The 23,065-nt window shown below is 38.3% G+C and overlaps 1 protein-coding gene across 1 annotated transcript in view; it reads right to left on the bottom strand.

Moving 5' to 3' along the window:
* Positions 1-674: 674 nt before the first annotated feature.
* LOC115214000 (dehydrogenase/reductase SDR family member 12-like) overlaps positions 675-23,065 on the bottom strand; it is a 69,230-nt gene continuing 46,839 nt past the window's right edge. The window contains exons 4-9 of the mRNA XM_029783009.2: positions 21,587-21,682; positions 18,774-18,855; positions 17,542-17,603; positions 14,298-14,493; positions 11,296-11,433; positions 675-1,698 (exon numbers count right to left, since the gene is read on the bottom strand). Coding sequence (XP_029638869.1) covers positions 1,493-1,698; positions 11,296-11,433; positions 14,298-14,493; positions 17,542-17,603; positions 18,774-18,855; positions 21,587-21,682 — 780 coding nt within the window. The 3' untranslated portion in view covers positions 675-1,492. The remainder of the gene's footprint in view (positions 1,699-11,295; positions 11,434-14,297; positions 14,494-17,541; positions 17,604-18,773; positions 18,856-21,586; positions 21,683-23,065) is intronic.

The raw sequence follows: 23,065 nt of genomic DNA, 5'->3' as shown, positions 1-23,065 counted from the left end.
TATGATGCAACTCAAACAGTGATAGACATAAACTAATACATAAATAACAAAGAATATAAATATAATTAATATGATATATAATATATATATATATATATAATTTTTTCCAAAAGTATAAAAAGAATGATAAATATAATATATTATATTTATCATTCTTTTTATACTTTTGGGAAAAAAAAAAAATATATATATTATAAATTATATTTATATTATTTGTTATTTACGTATTGGTTTATGTCTATCACTGTTTGAGTTGCTTAATAGTGGTTTTATCTCTAATTCATATTTTATATATATATATATATATATATATATATATATATATATACTCACACAGCCTAATTCAGCTATATATATATGCTGTAGAAAATAAAAATATAATTATTATTGCTATCATTACTAATGTTTGCATTATTATCAAGATAAGTTTTCTTTGTATTGTTGTATTTAGCTGGTGGTACTCTAAGCAGAAAGTGTATGTGTGAGTGTGTGTGTGTGTGTTTGTGCACACACGTGTGTGAGTGGGTGCACACATGTGTCTATAATACACTGTAGTGGTCTTCAGCATAACTATAGTTCTCCCATACATATATTTTTGTCAGTGTGGTAATCAATTTGTGAAATACTGTTTTCTGTATAGCCTTTGTGCAAGGACAGGAAAAAAAAGGCAAAAAAAAAATTATTATTTTTATTCCTATTGTAGTATTTTGTTGAGCCACTGAGGCCAGATTTAATACACAGGCAAACATCTTGCTGAAAACGATAACAGTAGATTACTGGTTCTTATTTTATCAAGCCTTGAAGAGATTAAAGCTTCTGACAAGATTTGAACTTAGAGTGTTTGATGGCATACCTAAATACCCTCAACCAAATTCCCTTATCAAACATGAAATTAATATTATTAACATTATTAGTATTATTACTAATATTATTAATAATATGATTATGAGAGTAATCTTTATTCTAATGTTACAAATCATTACTACTCTTCCCTAGCATACAGGTACGTTTGCAATCAAAGTTCAGTTCCTGGTTGGAGCTATCTCACTGTTTCATTTTGTTTATATCACTAATGTTCTCAGGAAAGGTTTGAACATCACACAATCTCATTTTTGTTTCACTGTACCATTTATATGTAGATTTCATGCCTGCTACATAAGAAATAATTATCATAATAACCATCGTCAACATAATCATCATCACCACTGTCATCATCATAATCATTGTTGTCAGCATTATCTTTATTATCATCATTTTTTGTCATTGTCATTATCATTTTAATTCTTGTCAACATGACCGTCGTCATTGTCAATGTCACTGTCATCCTCAGCCTCCTCCTCATCATCATTGTACTTGTAATCATCACTTCCATTATTCCCGTCATCATCACTGTCATATTAATAATATTATTATTGTTGTTGTTGTTGTCATCGTTATCTTCATTGTCGAGGTGACGAGATATATGAGGTGTGTTCATGATGTCACTGTTGATCTATGGGCTGTATTTAGGGGTTGACGATGAGCTGGATGAAGCATATTCACCATCTTCTGTTGTGCCAGGGCCTGGCAGTGTATCACCACCGGAATTCTTGCTAAATTTAGTTACTAGGTCATCAAGTTTGTTCATGAAAAGAACCTCTTCCTCTGGAGTACATTTGGTCTTGGCCAGGGGTAGGTGCGTTGAAGTCGGGTTGCGATCTGAAATTAACAATAAAGAAATGAAGAATTACTCTGACCATAGTAATGGTAATAATAATAATGGTAATAATAATAATAATAATAATAATAATAATAAGTGGGGGAACATCATAGCCATGTGTTGAGAGGGATTCTTTGGGGTTCGAATAATTCACCTCTGGAAACATGGGTGGTTCGTTCAACATCCTTAAACAATCCTTATTCAGGTACCTTTTGAGCGGGATGGGCTGCTCGACGAGAAGAAAATTCTAACTGAGTCCCACCTGCAAGGTCATGTGCTGTTTATCTTGATATGACATCACCATGTCGCGCACATATGGTTGTGATGCATGTGCCTAGTGTACCCTTATCAGACGGGTAGTCATGATGGGTATACTGGGCTTCGTATATTTTACCCCAGTGTCACTTTGATGGCATGCACTGCTCTCTCACTCAATAATAATAATAATAATAATGATTTCTTTTATTTGCTACCAGGGCAAAGGATGAGGGGGACAATACAAAGACAAACATAAAGTGTGGGGTGTTAACATATAATGGAATGATGAAATAAAAGTATACATAATATATCAGGTCATCCCATAAGTTCTGTCTCATTTTACCCTTTTTAAATTTGAATGAAATTTAATAGTATTTTAGAATGTCTAATGGAATTAAAAATTATTTTTATGCATTTGTGTACATTTAAACTAATTAAATATTATTTTAGATGTCCTGCAAACAACTGGCACATGCAAGTGCTACCAGTCAAAAACTCTGCATACCAGAAGTCAGCAAGTGTATGGGGTCATCAGGAGAGAATGTGCGCCGTTTCGGGGCCTACCTCTCGATGGCATCAATGCGCACTGGCCCCCCTAACTGATATGAGGCCCCGCTTGCTAGATCAGCTGGTTATCAAATAAAGCTCAATATTCTTCTAGCCATCATCTCTTTTTAACCAAATCCAGTGGCTAGCTTTCTCCACTGTAGTTTGAATATCGGTCATGGTGGTATTGATTTTACGATATGTTAGGCCTAACGATAACAACAGTCATCTCACACTGTGTCCAACGAATCCTCTACATCCGACTTCGATTAACAGAATTAAAATTTCTTTGATTAAAACCCTTTCTAACATGGAAGTATCCAAAGAGCATTTGAGGCACATAATGCTTTATGAGTACAAAAAAGGAAACTCTGCAGCCAAAGCAACTCGAAACATACACCCAGTTTATGGGAAAGAATGCTTGAATGAAAGAACTTGCAGAAGATGGTTTGCAAAATTCAGAAGTGGAGATTTCAGCCTTCAAGATGAAGATCGAACAGGACGTCAAGTTAAGTTGATGATAAACACCTTAAGGCATTACTTGAAGAAAATCCTGCATTATCAGTTGAAGAATTGGCAATAAAGCTTAGTTCAAACCATACATCTGTTCATCGTCATCTTCAACAACTTGGAAAGGTTCCTAAACTTGGAAAATGGGTGCCTCATGAATTGTCCGAAAGCAACCACAAATCCTGAGTTGATCTACTCTTCTCTCCATTCTTGCAAACTCATTTCACCATTTTTGGATAAACTTGTGATTGGTGACGAAAAATGGATCTTCTATCGAAATGTTAAATGTCGTAAACAGTGGCTTGGTAAAAGGGAAAAAGCTCAACCACAACTGAGAAGGGAACTTCATGGAAAAAAGGTCCTTCTCTCTATCTGTTGGGATTACAAAGGAGTAATTCACTTTGAATTGTTACCACCTAATGCAACAATCAATGCTCAAGTCTACTGTCAGCAATTAGAGGGTTTGAACCAAGCTTTGAAGAAAAAAAAGACCCATTTAGTGAATCGATAAGAAGTGATGTTTTATCAGGACAATGCGCTACCCTACACTGCAAAGATTACATCACAGAAGATCGAAGAGTTTGGTTGGGAAAAAATTCCTCATCCACCTTATTCCCCCGACCTTGCTCCTTCAGACTACCATTTGTTTCGTAGTTTACAGAATCATTTGGGAAGACATAACTTTCGCAAACCAGGAGGAAGTCAAAACTGACATTTCAGAATTCTTTGTTTTGAAACCAAAAGAGTTTTACATTGATGGGATTAAAAAGCTTGTAAATAGATGGTAGGAAGTCATAGATAATCCAGAAAAGTACATTGATGATTAAATTTCAATTAAATATAACATTTGATCACTTGTCTTCTTTATTCAAAATTTGGACAGAACTTATGGGATGACCTGATACATTAGAAAAAAGGAAGTATACATAGCATATGACACTAGAAAAAAAGGTGGGGAAAAGTGATTGTGATGGGATACCCCTGATACAGGAGGACTTCTAGGGATAATCAAGGAGCCCCACCATCCAAGATCACCCAGAATACCAAGAACAAGAGCCCTCTCCAACTTCTTTCTTCCGACTCACAGGTCTATACTAAGAGTGGTACCATCCACTCTTGCCATTTTTGCAACTTTCACCCACCTTTTCATAAATTAACCCGAGGACAGCACCTCCCTCTCCACCCTCATTTCCCTTTTCAAGTGAAACTTGAAAAAAGTCGATGAGGACTTTACCAAAGAGGAACGTTTCTGTCTTCATTCCTTTCAGCCTCGGCCACCAGACACAGGAAAACTGCCTTGCCAGCCCAATTAAAGGAGAGCGGTGGAGCAATCATCATTACGGACTCAGCTGGCAGATGGATCTGTCCTGTAAGTGATAGCAGCTGTTCAACATAACTCCACAAGTCAGCAATGCCTGGACACTGAGTGCATGCAGAACAGTTCTGTTGCTCTGCAAGCATCTTGGAGAAGCCCATCTGACAGCACATCCGTGCCTGTAGAGTCTATCTCAAACTGGTATTGTCCCCTGGTAGCACTGCCAGGCCAAAGACATCTGGAAATCATCCATAACAGTCCCCAACCAGAAAGTCCTCCGGATTAGACTTGCCAGTTTGTCTTCATCAACACCTAGGGTCTCCCCGAGGAGGATGTCATCACATTTCCCTGCTACTAATCCTCAGTGAATATTTAAAGGGGAACATCCACCGATCCTATTGCCCAACTTGTAGAGGACAGTGAGTGCCTGACAACATTCTAAGCACCCAGCCTTGGTCTATCCTTTATCCAGGACCACAGCTCTATCAAGGAGATGAGCTGCAGAAAGTCATGTCTCACAAATGGAGCCCACACATGTTCACCTTCCAGAAATTGCTGCAGGTGATGCAGCCTAAATGTGTGTGTGCACATTAAAAGCCATGGCATGCCTGAGCCACCACGCAAAGGGAGCTGGCAGCAGCCTGACCGCATGACCATTGGAACATGTCCTTTCCACAAGAAAATAAACAGGATACACACCAATCTAATCAAACAGTAACTGGGGCAAGGCACAATGGTCGTATGATAAATAATGACAGTGGTGATGTAGGCATTCATCACCTCTGCCCAACCTTTCAGTGACAACTTCCTCTCTGCCTATTTCAGGGTAAGAGAGGTTACCCTGTTTGTCACATCTTCCCAATTCTTATCCACCTGGAGGGCAGGACCAAACCAGACCCCAAGCATTTTAACTGGTCTGTCAGTCTAGCATCTGATGCAGCTGTCTGACAGCATTGATCTGCCTCTCCAGTTGAAATCTCACCAACTTGTTGGCATTGATTTTAGCCCCTACAACTGACTTATATTCCTTTACAATGGAGCCAACCATCTCCACTTTGGAGGCGTCCAACACCATGATGGTAATGTCAGCTGCATATGCAAACACAGCCCTCCTGAGTCCAATTTTGAAAAGGAGGCCTCTTAACTGGTCCAACTTCCACAGTAGTGGCTCAAGAGCCAGCACATATAGGAGAGGTGACAGCAGGCAGCCCTGATGGACCAAACGTGCAATAGTAAACAGTTCTGATAGGTGGCCATTTACTTTGACCACCGAGGAGGTACCGCTGTGCACTGCAGCAATCCAGCCTCTGAAAATTAATCTGAAGCCAGCCGCTTTAAGGATGGCTTCCAAGTAGCAATGGTCTACCCTATTGAAAGCTTTCGATTAATCTAAATTGATTAGGGCCCCACTGAAGCCAGCTTTAGTTTCAGACCTCTCTATGATGTATCGCATAAGGTGGAGGTTGTCGTGGAAAGACCTGCTCGGGATTGTGCACGTTTGTGCCTCCCCGACCAGACTACCAAAGACAAGCACCAACCTTTCCCCTAAAACCTTGGCCAAAATCTTAAACTCTGTGTCTAGCAGAGTTATGGGCTGAAAATTCCCTAGCATGTCCCCATTGTGGGCGTCCTTTCTCAGTAGTGTTACTACACCCTGGCTAACTGCACTAGGAATTTTCCTGATCTGCTGCAAGTTACTGTAAACATCTGCCAAACAAATCTGGCATGAAAACATAGAATTCGTAGGTCAGACCATCCAAATCGGGCAATTTGTGAAATACTCCTATATTTCAGAGGCTGTAATCGACTTTTCACAGAATCTTGCATCTGTAGCCAAGAGCCATGGTAGGCCATCTGGGTACAAAGTAATGTTTGCTACCATTGTTGACCCATCACCCTCTCCAAACAGCTGTTGGAAAGCAGCACACATCTGCTCAGAACCAAGTAGAACGCATCTGTCCTGATCCATCAAAGATTTGATCGTGGATTGTTTCCATTTGCGCCCATCAGATGGCTTTAGTTCATTCATGTTTTAGCGCATGGGCCTTAGCTCTGATAACACACCTTTTATGTTTCACCTCAGAAATGGTCAAGGGCCATTCTCACCACTGATAGGTCGATTGTGATGCCTTTACTAATAGCCTCTTCTAGATTGCTAATTAGTTCTCCCTCTAATCTATTTCTTTCTTTTGCTAAATGCTATCAATTCTAATTTAATTGCTCTCTTCAGAGCAATCCACCACCGGTTGCTGATGGTAGCCTCTGTCAACTCCTGCTTAACTAGTTCGCTAATCTGGTCCCTGTAGTCTTTGCAAGCCAGTAAGGACACATTCAACTTCCAGTAACTGGATCCCTGTCTACAGGTCCTATCTAAATTGACTAAGCATATCACAAATTTGGGATCTGTGTAGCCGACCAATTTAAATTGTGGACAACCTACGCTAACCCTATCCTCTGACCTAACAAAACTCTATCTAAATACGATCTGGATGACTCACTCTGGTTGCTCCATGTGCACACTGGCACAGCAGAGAAATGCAGAAAGCTGGAAAGTCCTGAGCAGGTTATTGAAGCGTTTACACTCCCTTCTACTGTGTACTAAACCTGTAGTCCTTCTGTGTGTCCAAAATACTATTCCAGTCCCCCACTAGTACTTAAGTGTGAGATGTTCCCAAGAATGTTCCTAGATGTCTGAAGAAATCTGGCCTTCTAGTCCCTGTTGAGGCATAAACCAGCACCAGTCTAAAGGCACTACCTTTAGGGACTTTACTTTTCCTTGTTTCGGGACAGGAAACCTTTAAGTGATTTACAGATCCACGTGTGGCATCTTGGCTTTCTACCCTCCATGACTACTGACAGGTGAATACCATCCAGGAGATCGATTAGATTGGACATCTGGTTGATATGGTCCTGCTTCCATTGCAAGGTCAGTTCCATACCTATACCTAACCAGTTTTGCCTAGGTAGTTTCTTGACCTCCAATATTGTGACTTCATCTTCTTCTAAACCTGCCAAGACAGCTGCCACTAACCAGGTAATGGATATTTCTGGTGGCACATTTAGCACCCTAATCTTGGCAAGGCGTTAGCCATGATAGCTGGGGATTAAGAAAAAGTCATCATTCCTCAAGGTGGTTGTAGAATACATCTAGCTTCTTCTTCCATCCCAAATCTCACCTCAATGGTTGCAAACTTCTTTCCTTGGGTGATGTGGGTCTTTTGTTCCCACATGCGCTCGAGACACTTTTGTACTTCACTCTCAGAAGCATTTTCCACCTGCTGAGACTTGACTCTTATGCAATAATATGTTACCATACATCTTGTGATATTTTCTATCACATCGGATGGACGGTTTAGAGCCACCCTTTTCCCATCTCTTTTAACAATTTTTCTAGCCAATTTTAATTCTCCTTCATCTATGTGGAAACTTTCCATATTTCTCACCGCAGACACAAAATATACAGAGGCAATATTTGCGTTTTTATGTTTCATTTCTTTCATATTGTTGTTGCTGTTATTATTGGTGTTGTTGTTGTTGTCACTGCTGCTGCTGTTGAGGTTGTTGTTGTTGACACCGAAAGTTTTAATGTTGCTTAGAGACGAAACATTTTTCACCATGGTGATGTCATTAAGTTTAGGCCATTCGATATTCATATTCTCAATTCTTTCCTCATTTTCAGTTTTCATCGACAAGGAGCGTGTTCCTTTGTTGAACATGTGATCGATGAAAAAGGTGGTAGTAGTACCAATAATTGTTGGAGCCCAGGGAACAGTGAGTAAAAATCTCAAGAAGTACATGGAACAAATAGGGGCTGCAATAAGGGTGGAGCACTTGCAGAAAACAGCACTGCTTGGAATCGCTTAAATACTCCGGAAGGTGCTTGAAAAATAAGAGGTGTTACCTTAGTTCACTGTTAGTGAACAGCTGACACCATAGTACATCTCCAGCGTTAGAAGATGTGCAAAGGCAATAATAATAATAATGATAATAATAATAATAATAATAATAATATAATAATAATAATAATAATAATAACTAGCACCGGGTCATAGTGCTAGTGCATGCATATACAGCTGCATGCATGCACATATACACGCGAGTACTGTCCAAATCTCTGACCAATCACATACAAGCTAGCTGGCATTCAATTGGCATATCAAGTTTTAGGCATTTTGATTGGGTTTTGGATAGAAACTTCACAAAAAAGTCACTTCTATTGATTTTTTTTTTAATGGCTTTGTGGAGTGACTGGGGAAATGTAAAGATGTGCACGACCACCCTTGGACGGTTTTGAATGACCATAGAAAGTGCGAGCCCTCTAACTGAAAAATTGTGGATTTGTATAAAGGACACACACACACAGACATTTTGCAGTTTATATATAGGGAGATGATAATAATAATAATATTTCTTACTATAGGCACAAGGCCTGAAATTTGGTGGAAGGGGTAAATCAATTACATCAACCCTCAAAGAATGAAAGGTAAAGTTGACCTCAGTGGAGATTTGAGAAATGCTGCTAAGAATTTTGACCAATGTGCTAGTGATTCTGTCAATGGTAATGGTTTAAAATTTTGCCATGAGGCAAGCAATTTTAGAGGAGTGAGGAAAGTCAATTACATTGAACTCAGTGCTTGACTTGTATTTTATTTTATCAATTCTGAAAGGATGACAGGTAAAATTGATTTCAGCAGGATTTGAACTCAGATTGTAAACAACTGGAAAAAAATTCTTCTGGCTACTTTCTCTGCTATGCTAATGATTCTGCTAGCTACTGCCTTAGTAATGATACTGATTTCTTAAACAGGCACAAGGTTAATAACAAACTAGTGGGATCTCTGGAATTCTGTTTTATAAATGTTCTTGTTTCTATTTTGATTCATAAACTTATACAACTTCACCACAGTTTTTGATTATATTAAATATTATATTTATGTGTTTAATTGTTCTTCATAGTTAAGTTTGTTGGAAGCTAAATACATTTTGTTATGTTAATGATTTCAATTATGTCTTTGATTGTTTTCCATACATAAGCTTTTTCAAAGCTAAATACTCACACATTTCATTGTTAAATATTTCAATTATGTCTTTGATAAGCTTGCTGAAAGCTAAACATGCTCTTATGCCATTAAGTAAATTATTTCATAGATTTTGTTCCATAGTTTTAAGATTTCTAAAAGAGTGACACTTGAATAGATATTGTGGCAAACAGAATAGCATTATGGAATTTATAAGATGGTGTTGGGTTAATGACCATCTAAAGAAGTGTCCAAATTTTATTGGTTGCTAAAAAAAATGGTAAATGTATCCTACATCTTGTGTTTGAAGCAAATGAAATAGCTTCTTCACCTGAATGGAAGTTTTTTGCAGGTAACATTCACAGATAATTTGGCACTTGTTTGCCAAGCCAAATTAATTGTGACACTGTAGAATAAAAGTATTCTCCCAAGAGACACAATGAAACACTTGTAGTAGATATGAGATACCACACATTATGGGTTACTAGGCAAGATACATAACTCTGCCAGCCTCAATCTACTTGGCTGACAACTAGTACCACTTTAAAATGCTTGGGTAGCTATAGAAAAGATATCCAGTTATACAGAAAAAAAAGGGGGAAAAAATTACTGCAACATTATGCAAATATCAAACTTTGCATACAAATTACATCTATACCAACATAATAAAATATGATTAGCACTGTTGTTCCACTGAAGACTGGATTCTTGGACTTGTCTGTATCAAATTCTCCTGCATAGAAACTAAACTAACTTTCTTTCAAGCATTCCACTAGTTATAAAGAAAATATGAGGAACACAGCATTGTAAATGAAAAGTATCAACTGTCGGAACCAACCAGAAATAAAATACAAAACAAAGCAAAAAGTGGATTAGAATGAAAGAAACTTATTTTGTTTATTCATTCATTTTTACATCAATTTTTTTTTCATATCAGCATGGGTTAGATGGTTATATTATTGAAGTATTGTTTTATAGCCAGATATCCTGTTTGTTACAAACCCTTAATTATTTTTCAAGTAAGGAATTTTATATTTCCCATGTCTTTGAAGTTTGTGGAGTACAAATGGAAACTAATATACAAAGGAACACACACACACACACACATGCTGTCAGGTAAAAAGCACTGGTGCCAGTTTCACCTAAAAAGCACTTAGTGATGGTGACACATGGTAAGCACCCAGTAAATTCTGTTGACATTAGGAAGGGCATCCTGCCATAGAAACCAAGCCAAAAGAGACTATGGAACCTGGTGCCTCCTCTAGACTTGCTAGCTCCTGTCAAGCTGTTCAACACATGCCAGCATGGAAAACAGACATTAAATGTTGATGATGACATCGATATATATGAAGAGTTTCTTTCCATTTCTACTCACAAACTTTGGTTGGTACAGAGCAATAATAAAAGACACCTAAGATGCCATGCAGGGAAACTGAACCCCAAATCATGTGATTGAGAAGCGAACTTTTGAATCACACAGCCAAGCTTCTTGCAAAAAAAAAAAGAAAGAAAAAGAAAAAAAAACCCTATACAGGCGTAGGAGTGGCTGTGTGGTAAGTAGCTTGCTTACGAACCACATGGTTCCGGGTGCAGTCCCACCGCATGGCACCTTGGGCAAGTGTCTTCTACTATAGCCTCGGGCCGACCAAAGCCTTGTGAGTTGATTTGGTAGACGGAAACTTAAAGAAGCCCGTCGTATATATGTATGTATATATATATAGAAATGTGTGTGTATATGTTTGTGTATCTGTGTTTGTCCCCCCAACATCGCTTGACAACCGATGCTGGTGTGTTTATGTCCCTGTAACTTAGCGGTTCGGCAAAAGAGACCAATAGAATAAGTACTAGGCTTACAAAGAATAAGTCCTGGGGTCGATTTGCTTGACTAAAGGCGGTGCTCCAGCATGGCCACAGCCAAATGACTGAAACAAGTAAAAGAGTATACATACCTTGAAAAAATTGTCCACTAACAAAAGTCTTTGGAGCTGAAGCAATTGCAAGCCACAACGCAGTGTCAGCCCCTTGTTGAGGTGTACGGAGGCGATCCTTCATTTTAGAATAGAAGCCTGGCATGGCAGTTTCAACTCCTGTTAACATGAAACAAATATTTTACTTTTATTTTATGATATTGATTTCCCTTACTGGTACAAGTGGGATTTGAACACAGAATATGAATGGAGAAAAGTAAATATTTTTGAGCATTTAATCTGGGGCCCTATCAGTCCTTCGGTTGTTGTGGACATGTGCATTTGTATGTTACTCTGTCTGTGGGTTTATAAAGTTAAGTGCATTTATGTGATTCTGTGTGAGTGTGTGTATGTGTGAGTGTGTGTGCATGTGTGGTTGTTATAGTAACAGTAACCCTTACTATTTCTCTTTGTCTGCCTGCCACCCGCCTCACTCTACCACCATCACCATCACTGCCACTATAACCACCACCACAGCAGCTGTCATCATGACCATGACAACAACTACTACCCATAGCAGCATAGCATGGATATGTTTGTTTTTGGTAGAGTAACCAAGATTGTATACCTCCATATCCATAAAGAAAATATAAAACAAGTCCCTTTGTGACTTAGTACAAGCACACAAACTCTACACGAGGATCCTCCAAAGGATCCTCATCACCCTAATAATGTGCACGAGATGGAAGGCTGACTTCTATGAGCAAGAAATGTTGCTCTCAGAGTACAATTTTTATGACATCAAATCTAGAAAGTTCCCAGCCAGACTTAAAGAACTGGAGGCCTTTGAAGCAGACCTACTGGACATTGTCTCCAAATTGAAATTCTGTAAGTCCTCTAACCCCTTTCAGTGCAAGCTTAGTTCAAGTACACAAATCCTTAAATACTTTACCTTTCTCAGATAAAACCAAAAGCCTATATAGAGAATATACCAATGCATATGATAAGCTCTTGGAGAATAGCATTACACAGAATTATAGACAGGTTTCTCCTTATACATCATCATCATCGTTTAACGTCCGCTTTCCATGCTAGCATGGATCGGACGGTTCAACTGGGGTTCTGGGAAACCAGGAGGCTGCACCAGGCTCCAGTCTGATCTGGCAGGGTTTCTACAGCTGGATGCCCTTCCTAATGCCAACCACTCCGTGAGTGTAGTGGGTGCTTTTTACGTGCCACCAGCATAGGTACCAGGGGAGGCTGGCAACGGCCACGATCGGTTGGTGCTTTTTACATGCCACCGGCATAGGTACCAGGGAAGGCTGGCAGCGGCCACGATCGGTTGGTGCTTTTTACATGCCACCAGCACGGAAGCCAGCCTAAGTGGTGCTGGCATCGACCACGTATGGATGGTGCTTTTTATGTACCACTGGCTCAGAGAATAAACAAGACCAAACAGCTAGCAAGTTAGATATACTAGACAGAGTAAAAAATTTAGCTAAGAAGAATATCTTTATCATCATCAAGGATCACAAACTGAACTTTTTCTCCAACCCAAACTGCTACCAGCTTAATCAGAAATTGGGTTGGTGTGGGAAACATACTGCAGAAGATAAAAGCTGACATAAGGAAAGCACCCCATCTCTTATGGTGTAACAATAACGAAGTAGTTTCATGGTTAAGACCAGTCAGGAAAGAAGCAGAGCAAGGTTCAAGCAATTTGATATAGAGGGCTCTCACCCATCCATATTGAAAAGGCTGTAGAAAGGTCACCTATTTTTATCAAGGAGTTTACCAATGTTAACTGTAAGAATATAAAAGTAATAATACACTCAAGAAAAGCCCTTCTGTTTAACAAAGGTACAGCTTGGGTCAAATGAATAGATCCCAAAGGCTCCTTCATTGTTAAAATGGGAACAAACAACCGCATGCTTATCTGCTACCTTATAGGATTATCTATACAAGACATCTTAAGTAAGGAATTCCTATCAACTCAATTTGGCTTATATAGAGACAACACTTTAGCTATCTCTCGAGGCACAGACACACTCTGGTTAGGCTTAGGAAATACCTGATTCACATTCTTAACTCCTTAGGACTGAGGTAACCATAGAGATCCAACTTACAGTAGTAAATTTCTTAAACATTAAACTTAATCTGGGCATCAGTTCATACAGGCTCCAATACAAACCTAATGGTGGTCGTATATCAGAACAACCTTCTGCTACTTGTCTATAGTCTTTAAAATCTTTGTAAAGGGTGTCAGTAAGAGGAGTTCAAACCTGTCAGTAGGAGGAGTTCAAACCTATCTTTGAATAAAGATGTTTTGATGCATCCTCCTATTACAGTCAAACTCTAACAACCAGCAGGTTTCAGAACTACATCAACTTTACTCACAAGAAAAAGCACCAAAGTTTTTTGGTTTGCCTCACTGTTTTACCCAATGTGAAAACCTGCATGGGAAGGCCTTCCTTAGATTAGTGGATAAGCATTTTACAGAGTCTCATATGTAATAGGGGATTATCCAAGAGGCATAACTTAGATATTGTGTTTGGTTGTTGTTTAATGTCAAAAAGCTATTAGTGATTACCCCAAAACTCTGTGAAGAGGTAGGATGCTCATGCAGCAGAGGGGATGTTGGCCAATACAGTGAAAACAACAACAATGAAGACAGATTCACAGATATATGTTGGAGCAAAGGAGGGCCTCTTTAAGGTCAAGATAAATAATCACAGGTGCTTATTTGGAAACCAAACAAGGTACAGCATTATAACATTAGTTAGTTATATAAGACAATTAAAACAAGAAATGCCATACAAAATCAAATGAAAGGAAAACATTGGAAAAACCTGGGTGATGCAAGCTTTGCTTGGCTGAGAGAAGAATGACCCTAAAAAGTTCAAATGATCTGGATGCCTGAAATCATGTGGGTGTAAAGAAGCAAAACTCTTAACCAAACAGAGAAAAACCAAATAAGCATAAAACCAAACAAAAAACAACATAATAATAAAAAAAAAAGAATAAAAAATAGAAATAACACTTACCAGGTGTATCAGCCCACCCCGGGTGCATGGAGCAAAAGTAGATGCTAGGGTATTTCCTTGCATATTGTTCAGACATTATCACCTGCTGCCTCTTATTATGTGCATAAGCCATGGTACCATCATATGGACTGTTGTCATTTTGGAGGTCAGTGACACTTAACTTTTGGACCAACATACCACCAGAACTGACCATAATCTGCAAGAGAAAGTGGTCAAACACATAAGGATATTTCACATGTAGTCAGTATTTGCAATAAATATATATTCTGATCATAAATTTTTTTTAGCACCGTTTTCTTTTCCTATTAAACTGCAGGAACAGTCAGTACTTTTTAACAAGCTGATAATGAGGGTTGGTAAACTGGAACCATAATATCACTGCTGATCTTTACTATGGGTGTATACACACACACATCCATACTTAATCCCTTTCTACTACCTTCATATCTCACTACTCTCTATGAATAAACTGTTGTCTAAATTATGCAAAAATGAAAATAACACTGACATCTCATTTTAACAGATATATTTACCAAAATTGCATAAAAATATCTTGAAATATTAAAGAGTAAATTTATTCAATAAAATCACTGTTAGCTTCAACTTTGGAATCTCCTGCAACTCTTCTGGACAGTCTCCTTGTTTAAGTTATTGAATGCTGCCATAATCCTTGCCCTCAGTTCATCTCTGGTGTTATAAGGAGTTTTGTTGGTCTCTTGCTCAAATGTGCCCCACACATAATAATCAAGAGGGTTGTAGTCTGGGGAGTTAGGTGACCAGAGGTTACGGGTGATGCAGTCACAGAAATTGTCTGACAGCCATGACTGGGTTCTCCTGCTTGTGTGGCATGGTGCAGAGTCCTGTTGCCAGACATAGGGTCTTGACCCAGGCAACATTACCTCCTCCAGGCACTTGATGTAGGCCTCCATGTTGAGTCTGAGGCTGTGTGGGAAGATGAAGGGAGGCATAATGTCACCATCATTAGTGATCGCTCCAAACATCATGATGTGATGTTGACTGGATGCTTGATTTTTATCACCCCTGGTGCATGTCCTCAGATTGACACCCAAACACTCTGAAATGTTTGCATTGGAGCTTCTGCTGCAAATGCCAAGCAGTACAGCATATCATATATATATATATATAAAAAATTAGAAAGAACCCCCTTTTATCAATTCAAAATGAACAATTAAATTACACCATCTAGAAAATTATATACAATAGAAATATTAAAATTAAAATAACAATAAAATACCAATGATTAAGTAAATTGCAAAAAATAATAAAAACGTATACCAATTATATATGTTTTTATTATTTTTTGCAATTTACTTAATCATTGGTAGTTTATTGTTATTTTAATTTTAATATTTCTATTGTATATAATTTTATAGATGGTGTAATTTAATTGTTCGTTTTGAATTGATAAAAGGTGGTTCTTTCTAATTTTTTTATATATATATATATATATATATATATATATATATATATTATATTGTGTGAAATTTGATTTAGTATTTCTAAATTGAATTTTTTCCCTGTAAGTTAGGATTAATATTCCCTCAAATAATAATTATTATATATATATATATATATATATATATATATAAATAAATTATGCCCAGGGTTTTGTGTCCATAAAGTGCTTAGCTTTACACACATCTTGTCAAACCCTAATGGCTGCGTGTGTGTGTGTGTGTGTGTGTGTGTGAGTGAGAGAGAGGGGGGAGAGGTGGACAGTCATAGAAATGGAAATAAGTGAGTATGATGAATGTCAATAAAGAGTGACTACGGGAGGAGATGTGACCAGGGAAAGGAGGTATAGAAGGATAACATTAGTATGTAAAAAGTGATGGATGTTAATAAAAGAGTGACCTACGAGAAACATAGGTAAAACATAGGGATAAAAGTATTGGGTGGTAAAAGATCCAATGAAATTCCTGCATTCTTCAAGCACTGTGATTTGAAGGAGAGAGAAGTAGGGCAATATGAAGGGAATAGAAAGGGATTAAATATGGATAGATCTGATACAGTGACTAGGAAAAGGGCAGACAGAAAGATGGGAGCGTAACAAATAGGGAAGAGAGATAGAAGATGGTGACTCAACAGGTACAAATGGGTGAGATTTTCAGATGTAGATATGTATTATATACCTGAAACTTCATCATTGCACCCCTCTCATTATTATAATTTACATTTTACCAAGTTTGTATAGATAGCTGGGTCTTTTCCAATCAACAGAGTCTTTGTCCTCTTGGCACAGACGTGGCTGTGTGGTTAGGAACTTTGCTTCCCAGTCACATGCTTTCAGGTTCATCCCATGGTGTGGCTGTGCCTTGGGCACAGCCCCTGGATGACAGAACCGAAAGAAGCTCATTATATGTGCATGTGCGTGCGTGCACATACATGCGTGTGTGCTTGAGTCTTTTTGTATTGATACTGCATGATAATGGTAAATGAGTGCCTTTGACATACAAATAATCCTTTGTTTCCAGCATTCCGCAAAATTACATCTAACCAAAGGGAAATATTACCTTACTTGGAAAACTGAAAGGCATCTGGCAATAGAAAATCTGTCCCAATAAACTCCATTTGACCCATGCAGCCATGGAAAAGTGAATATTAAATGACGATGATTTGTGAGATGCAACATTTTGAGATGAGTCATAACCACTTCATTCCAAGTCTTCTTCATTCAGCCCCTTTCCATAGGTTCAATCCACTTCGATTACTTCACATGTTCTTATGTAGCTGTCATTCTTCATATGCAGCACCTGTTCATATTAACACAGTCTTGGCTCCAGTGCACTACATTTAAATTCCTCTTGTATCCAGTTTTCCACACAACTCTTTTGCACACCTTTCATCATCATCATCATTTAATGTCCGTTTTCCATGCTAGCATGGTTTGGACGGTTCGACTGGGATCTGGGAAACCAGGAGGCTGCACCAGGCCCAGTCTGATCTGGCAGTGTTTCTACAGCTGGATGCCCTTCCTAATGCCAACCACTCCGAGAGTGTAGTGGGTGCTTTTACGTGCCACCAGCACAGGTGCCAGGGGAGGCTGGCAACGGTCACAATCGGTTGGTGGATTTTATGTGCCACCGACACGGAAGCCAGTCGCATATTCACATTACACAGTTAATGGAACATATCTGCTTCATTTTTTCAAATTCCCCATTGTGTACACCGACACACTCATATATGGACTGCACATTTAGTAAAAAAATTCAATGGTACTTACTACTCGGGCATCATCACTCTGGGATAATTTAGAAATTAGTTGTGTTGTCAATATATGTGGAGCTGAAACATAAAATAGTCAGATATTTACATACATATAATATAATATAATGAACTAGTATACAATGCTCAAGTGCATTACACATTTGTAAATACATTTGCATCCACATACATACATGTGTAGACACAGATACACATCTTTTGGATATATATATATATATATATATATATATATATATATATATATATATGGCTTCTATACTTTACATTATCGAGCGATTACTGTTTCAATCTCATTCTGAGATTTAATTATGCTATATATATATATATATATACTAGCAGTATCGCCCGGCGTTGTTCGGGTTTGTAAGGGAAATAACTATATAAGCATTTTTAGAGATGTAAAGTAAAATAGCCATCTCAATATGGCTAACAACAAAGGCGGGGTGGGGGGGTTACTGTAGCTTTTTACGTTCTGAGATTTAATAATAAATTTTTAGAGAGTTACTTCCCTTATATATGCCAAAAATGCATTAAAAATGGGAAAAATTGATGGTAAATTTTTTTAAAAATCGTAGACTCATCGTAGACGTGCGCTAATACCCAGAGGGGCTCGATATGAATCACGACTATAAGATACCTGGTTTTGGTTAAACTGCACCGCAAAATGTGGGAGTAGTTAGGAATCTAAATCGTAGGAGACAGACAGCACACAACCTCACTTTTATATATAAAGATATATATACAGGGTGTCCCCAAAAAATGTATACACATAGTGGTTCGGCAAAAGAGAACGATAGAATAAGTACTAGGCTTACAAAGAATAACAAATTTACAATTATTTAAGGTGTGTATACATTTTTTTGGGACAACCTGTATATATATATAAGTTCAAATGAGTCTTTGATATGACACATGTAATGTTGAAAAGAAGCCTCAAGATCTTGTTAAACCCCTTATGAAAGGTCTGGTGAGCTTCCTTCCATCATAGAAGGTAAAATAGATATATTTACAAACATAACCATATATGATCTTATGCAAGCATATATATACATATATGTGTGTATGTATGTACACATATACAACTTCAATAAAAAAAACTATACATACATATTTGTGCGTGTGTGTATGTATGTTCACATATACAACTTCAATAAAAAAACTATACATACATGTGTGTGTGTGTGTGTGTGTGTGTGTATGTAGGGGAAGACAATGTAAATTATTTTCTACCAAGGGTATTAGCAGCAAAGCCAGCATCCAATCCGTCTAGGGTAACAGTTTTCACATTTAACATAGCACCAGCATTATTGATCTGAAATAGATAAAATAGATTTATACATATATGTATACATGTGTGAAGTAATTATATGTGTGTATGTGTACATATATATGTGTGAGTGTATATATATATATATATATATATATATATATATATATATATATATATATATAAGTTCAGCAAAAATTTAGATTCAAATGAATATGGTACTTAATTTAGATGCACCAGAATTTTGTATGGGGTGATTATTATCAAAATAAGCAACAAGAATGACTCCGGTAATTTGGTACGATCGTTTCGTACTACGTCATGTTGTAATACTTACAACATTTAATAAAATGATGTAGTACGAAACGATCGTACCAAATTACCGGAGTCATTCTTGTTGCTTATTTTGATTAAATATATATATATATATATATATATATTTGTCTACGATTCTATAACTTAGAAAATAAAAAGGATATTTTCAGCATTCTGAGTGACAAATGTTGACATTAATACATATCACTGGCACAGTTGCCTCTTACGTGTCACTGGCACAGAGTTCCTTTCACATATCACTAGCATGGGTACCTCACCTGTGTCAAATAAATACTAAAGGGTCCAGTGCACTTATTCGCCCTGGGGCCTATAATGCTGTTAAAATGGCCCTGTATCCCATAATTATATCCTGATCAAGGCAACCCACCATACATCCATATTTTGAACCCTAAAGCATCTCAAGCCCCCTGGTTGTTGGAACTTAGCTGATTCTACATTGATTACTGTTAACATGAAAGGTGCATCCCTTCTGATCTGTCTGAAACAACTAAATGGGTAACTGAGCACATTCTCCCAGGTACACCTCACACATTCCCCACGTAAGCAAAGATCCATGAAACACCAATGCCCCAGTGGTTCACTTGCCGTCAAAGGACACTGTCTACAATATTTAAAGAATCTACCACCATCAACTGGAGAGTATTCATCCACTGCTATAATACTTGACTATTAGGGAAGGATGAATGGTAAAATTGACTGCTGTAAGATTTGAACTCAGATCATAAAGAAGCAGGAGAAAAACTGTGAGAACCTAATGATTTTGACACAAGGCTGACAATTTTTGGGAGGTGGGGAAAGTCAATTGCATCAACCTCTGTGCTCAACTGGTTCTCATTTTATTGACACTGAAAGGATGAAAGTTGACTTCAGCAGAATTTGACCTCAGAATGTAAGGAGCCAGAAGACATACCACTAAGGATTCAGGAGCAACAACAACAACAGTGGAGGCGCAATGGCCCAATGGTTAGGGAAGCGGACTCGTGGTCAGAGGATCGTGGTTTCGATTCCCAGACCTAAAGCTCCACGAGGCTCCGGCAGGGGGTGGTGGCGACCCCTGTTGTACTCTTTCGCTCCAACTTTCTCTTGTTCTTTCTTCCTGTTTCTTGTCCCCGACTTCCTACGCAACCGCTGAGCCTGGATGCGCTTTCATCCATCCGTCAATGCACTCGGTGTTGGGGGTTGACCTGCTTTCTCTTCTGCGGGTCTTATGAATAGCAAAGGACCACGTTTCCGACTTCTTCCGCTTTGCGAGCTCTGGGACAAAGACTATTCGCTCAACAGCAACAAGAAATTCAAATTTTGGCACAAGGCAACAATTTTGGGGGAGGGGACAAGTCAATTACATTGACCCCCAGGGTTCGACAGGTATTTATTTTATCAACCCCAAAATGATGAAATGCAAAGATGACCTTGGTAGCATTTGAGAAGAAATGCTGCTAAGCATTTTTCTCAGCATGGTAATGATTCTGCCAGTTTGCTGCCACCACCACCACCATCACCATAATAATAATAATAATGATAATAATAATAATAATAATAATAATAATAATAATAATCCTTTCTACAATAGGCACAAGGCCTGAAATTTTTTGAGGGAGGGGGCCAGTCGATTAGATCGACCCCAGTATGAAACTGGTGCTTAATTCATCGACTCTGAAAGGACGAAAGGCATAGTTGATCTTGGCAGAATTTGAACTCAGCATGTAGCAATGAGTGAAATACCACTAAGCATTTCGTCCAATGTGCTAAGGATTCTGCCAGCTTGCTGCCACAATAATAATAATAATAATAATAATAATCCTTTCTACTAAAGGCACAGGTGTGAAATTTGTGGGGAGGGAACTAGACAATGACATTAGCCCCCATTGTTTCACCAGTACTTAATTTATCGAACCTGAAAGGATGAAAGGCAAAATCGATCTCGGTGGAATTTGAACTCAGAACATAAAAATGGGAAAATGCCACCAAGCATTTTGTCCGGCATGCTAATGATTCCGCTAGCTTGCTGCCATCATCTTCATCATCATCACCACCGCCACCGCTACCACCACCATCACCATCATAATAATAATAATAATAATGATAATAATAATAATAAATAATAACAATAAATATAAATTAATTCTTCTTGACAGTACAAGCTGCAAGCTAATTGATAGAGTACAGTGTCTGTGATTGCTTCCTTCATACTTTGCATATATTCTACCATGGCATGTAAAAGTTATACATGTCATAAAGAAAGGACTTCCAGAAATTTTCAACTGAGATTAGGGAGTTTGCAGGAGTATGCCATGTTTGTTATAGTTGTTGTCATCAGCACCATTGTTATTACCATGAGTTTCAGGTCATATGGTAGAATCACCACCAGATTCCAACCATTGTCCATTGTTTCTGCTGTAAAAAACACAATTATTTAAATATCTTAATAGAGGTTACTCACCAGAACATCCAGCTTGTGATGAGATTCAGCAAAGTTCTTGGCCCATTTATAAACCTCAGCTGGTTTAGATAGATCTAATGCATGTATGGTGATGTCCTGAAAAAAAAAACAGAGAAGAGAAATGTACACAGATGCACACATTCAGTCCTATTTTGCGAGAGAGGCTAAACATAGGTGGATTGAGTAAATGAGAAAATAACAGTTTGCATTTCCAGTTTGGAACCCTCATGTTTTCCAGAATATCCGTCCGAACGTGGCAGATGCTAGCGCCGCCTGACTGGCGTCCGTGTCGGTGACACGTAAAAGCACCAACCGATCGTGGCCGTTTGCCAGTCTCCTCTGGCCCCTGTGCCGGTGGGACGTAAAAAGCACCCACTACACTCAGAGTGGTTGGCTTTAGGAAGGGCATCCAGCTGTAGAAACACTGCCAGATCAGACTGGGCCTGGTGCAGCCTCATGGCTTCCCAGACACCGGTCGAACCGTCTAACCCATGCTAGCATGGAAAATGGACATAAAACGATGATGATGATGATGATGATGGAAGTTGTTCAGATGAATATGGTTTGTCAGTCATTAACCATATCTTCAACATAATGCTTCTCTGGGCATCAACACACTTGTAAGGCACCAATGCCAAGTTGTTGACTTTGTAAAAGACCACAAGATTATCCACCATGATTCCAACAACTTAGGCCACTTTTCAAAATTTAATACCTCTATCTCTTATATACATGTTTATAAAATCAAAGCATGGAGCAAACCCATGGCTTTCAGAAACATGTTTCTAATGTCAGAATTGTTGAAGCATCGAATAATTTACATGTGTCAATTTTGAGCTGTCAGGATACTGCATCCTTTATAAATTCCATGCTTTCTAAAACTAGTCAACATTACTCTTGATGTGCCTGTCTGTTCCCTTTCCTCCTAATGGCTCTTTTACTGTTTACTTATTTGTCTTGTGTTTTATCTACTACTAGCACTATGACCCGGCGTTGCCGGGTCATAGTGCTAGTGCATGCATATACAGCTGCATGCATGCGCACATATACGCGAATACTGTCCAAATCTCCGACCAATCACATACAGCTAGCTGGCATTCAATTGGCGTATCAAGTTTCAGGCATTTTGATTGGGTTTTGGATAGAAAATTCACAAAAAAGTTACTTCTATTGATTTTTTAATGGCTTTGTGGGGTGACTGGGGAAATGTAAAGATGTGCACGACCACCCTTGGATGGTTTTGAATGATCACAGAAAGTGCGAGAGCCTCTAACTGAAAAATTGTGGATTTGTATAAAGGACACACACACAGACATTTTGCTGTTTATATATAGAGAGAAGATACTATGCATGTAGTTTTGGCTCTCATTGCTGTTGCTCTTTACTTGCCTTACAGCTGCTCTCTGTCTCCTCTTTTACCATTTTCCAACAATTTGGAGTGAGCTTGAGCAGGGTTTGCATATCTCAGCAAATACATGT

This window comes from Octopus sinensis, linkage group LG7 (assembly GCF_006345805.1).
Source record: "Octopus sinensis linkage group LG7, ASM634580v1, whole genome shotgun sequence".
Lineage (NCBI taxonomy): Eukaryota > Metazoa > Mollusca > Cephalopoda > Octopoda > Octopodidae > Octopus > Octopus sinensis.
This window is presented reverse-complemented; position numbering and strand designations above follow the sequence as displayed.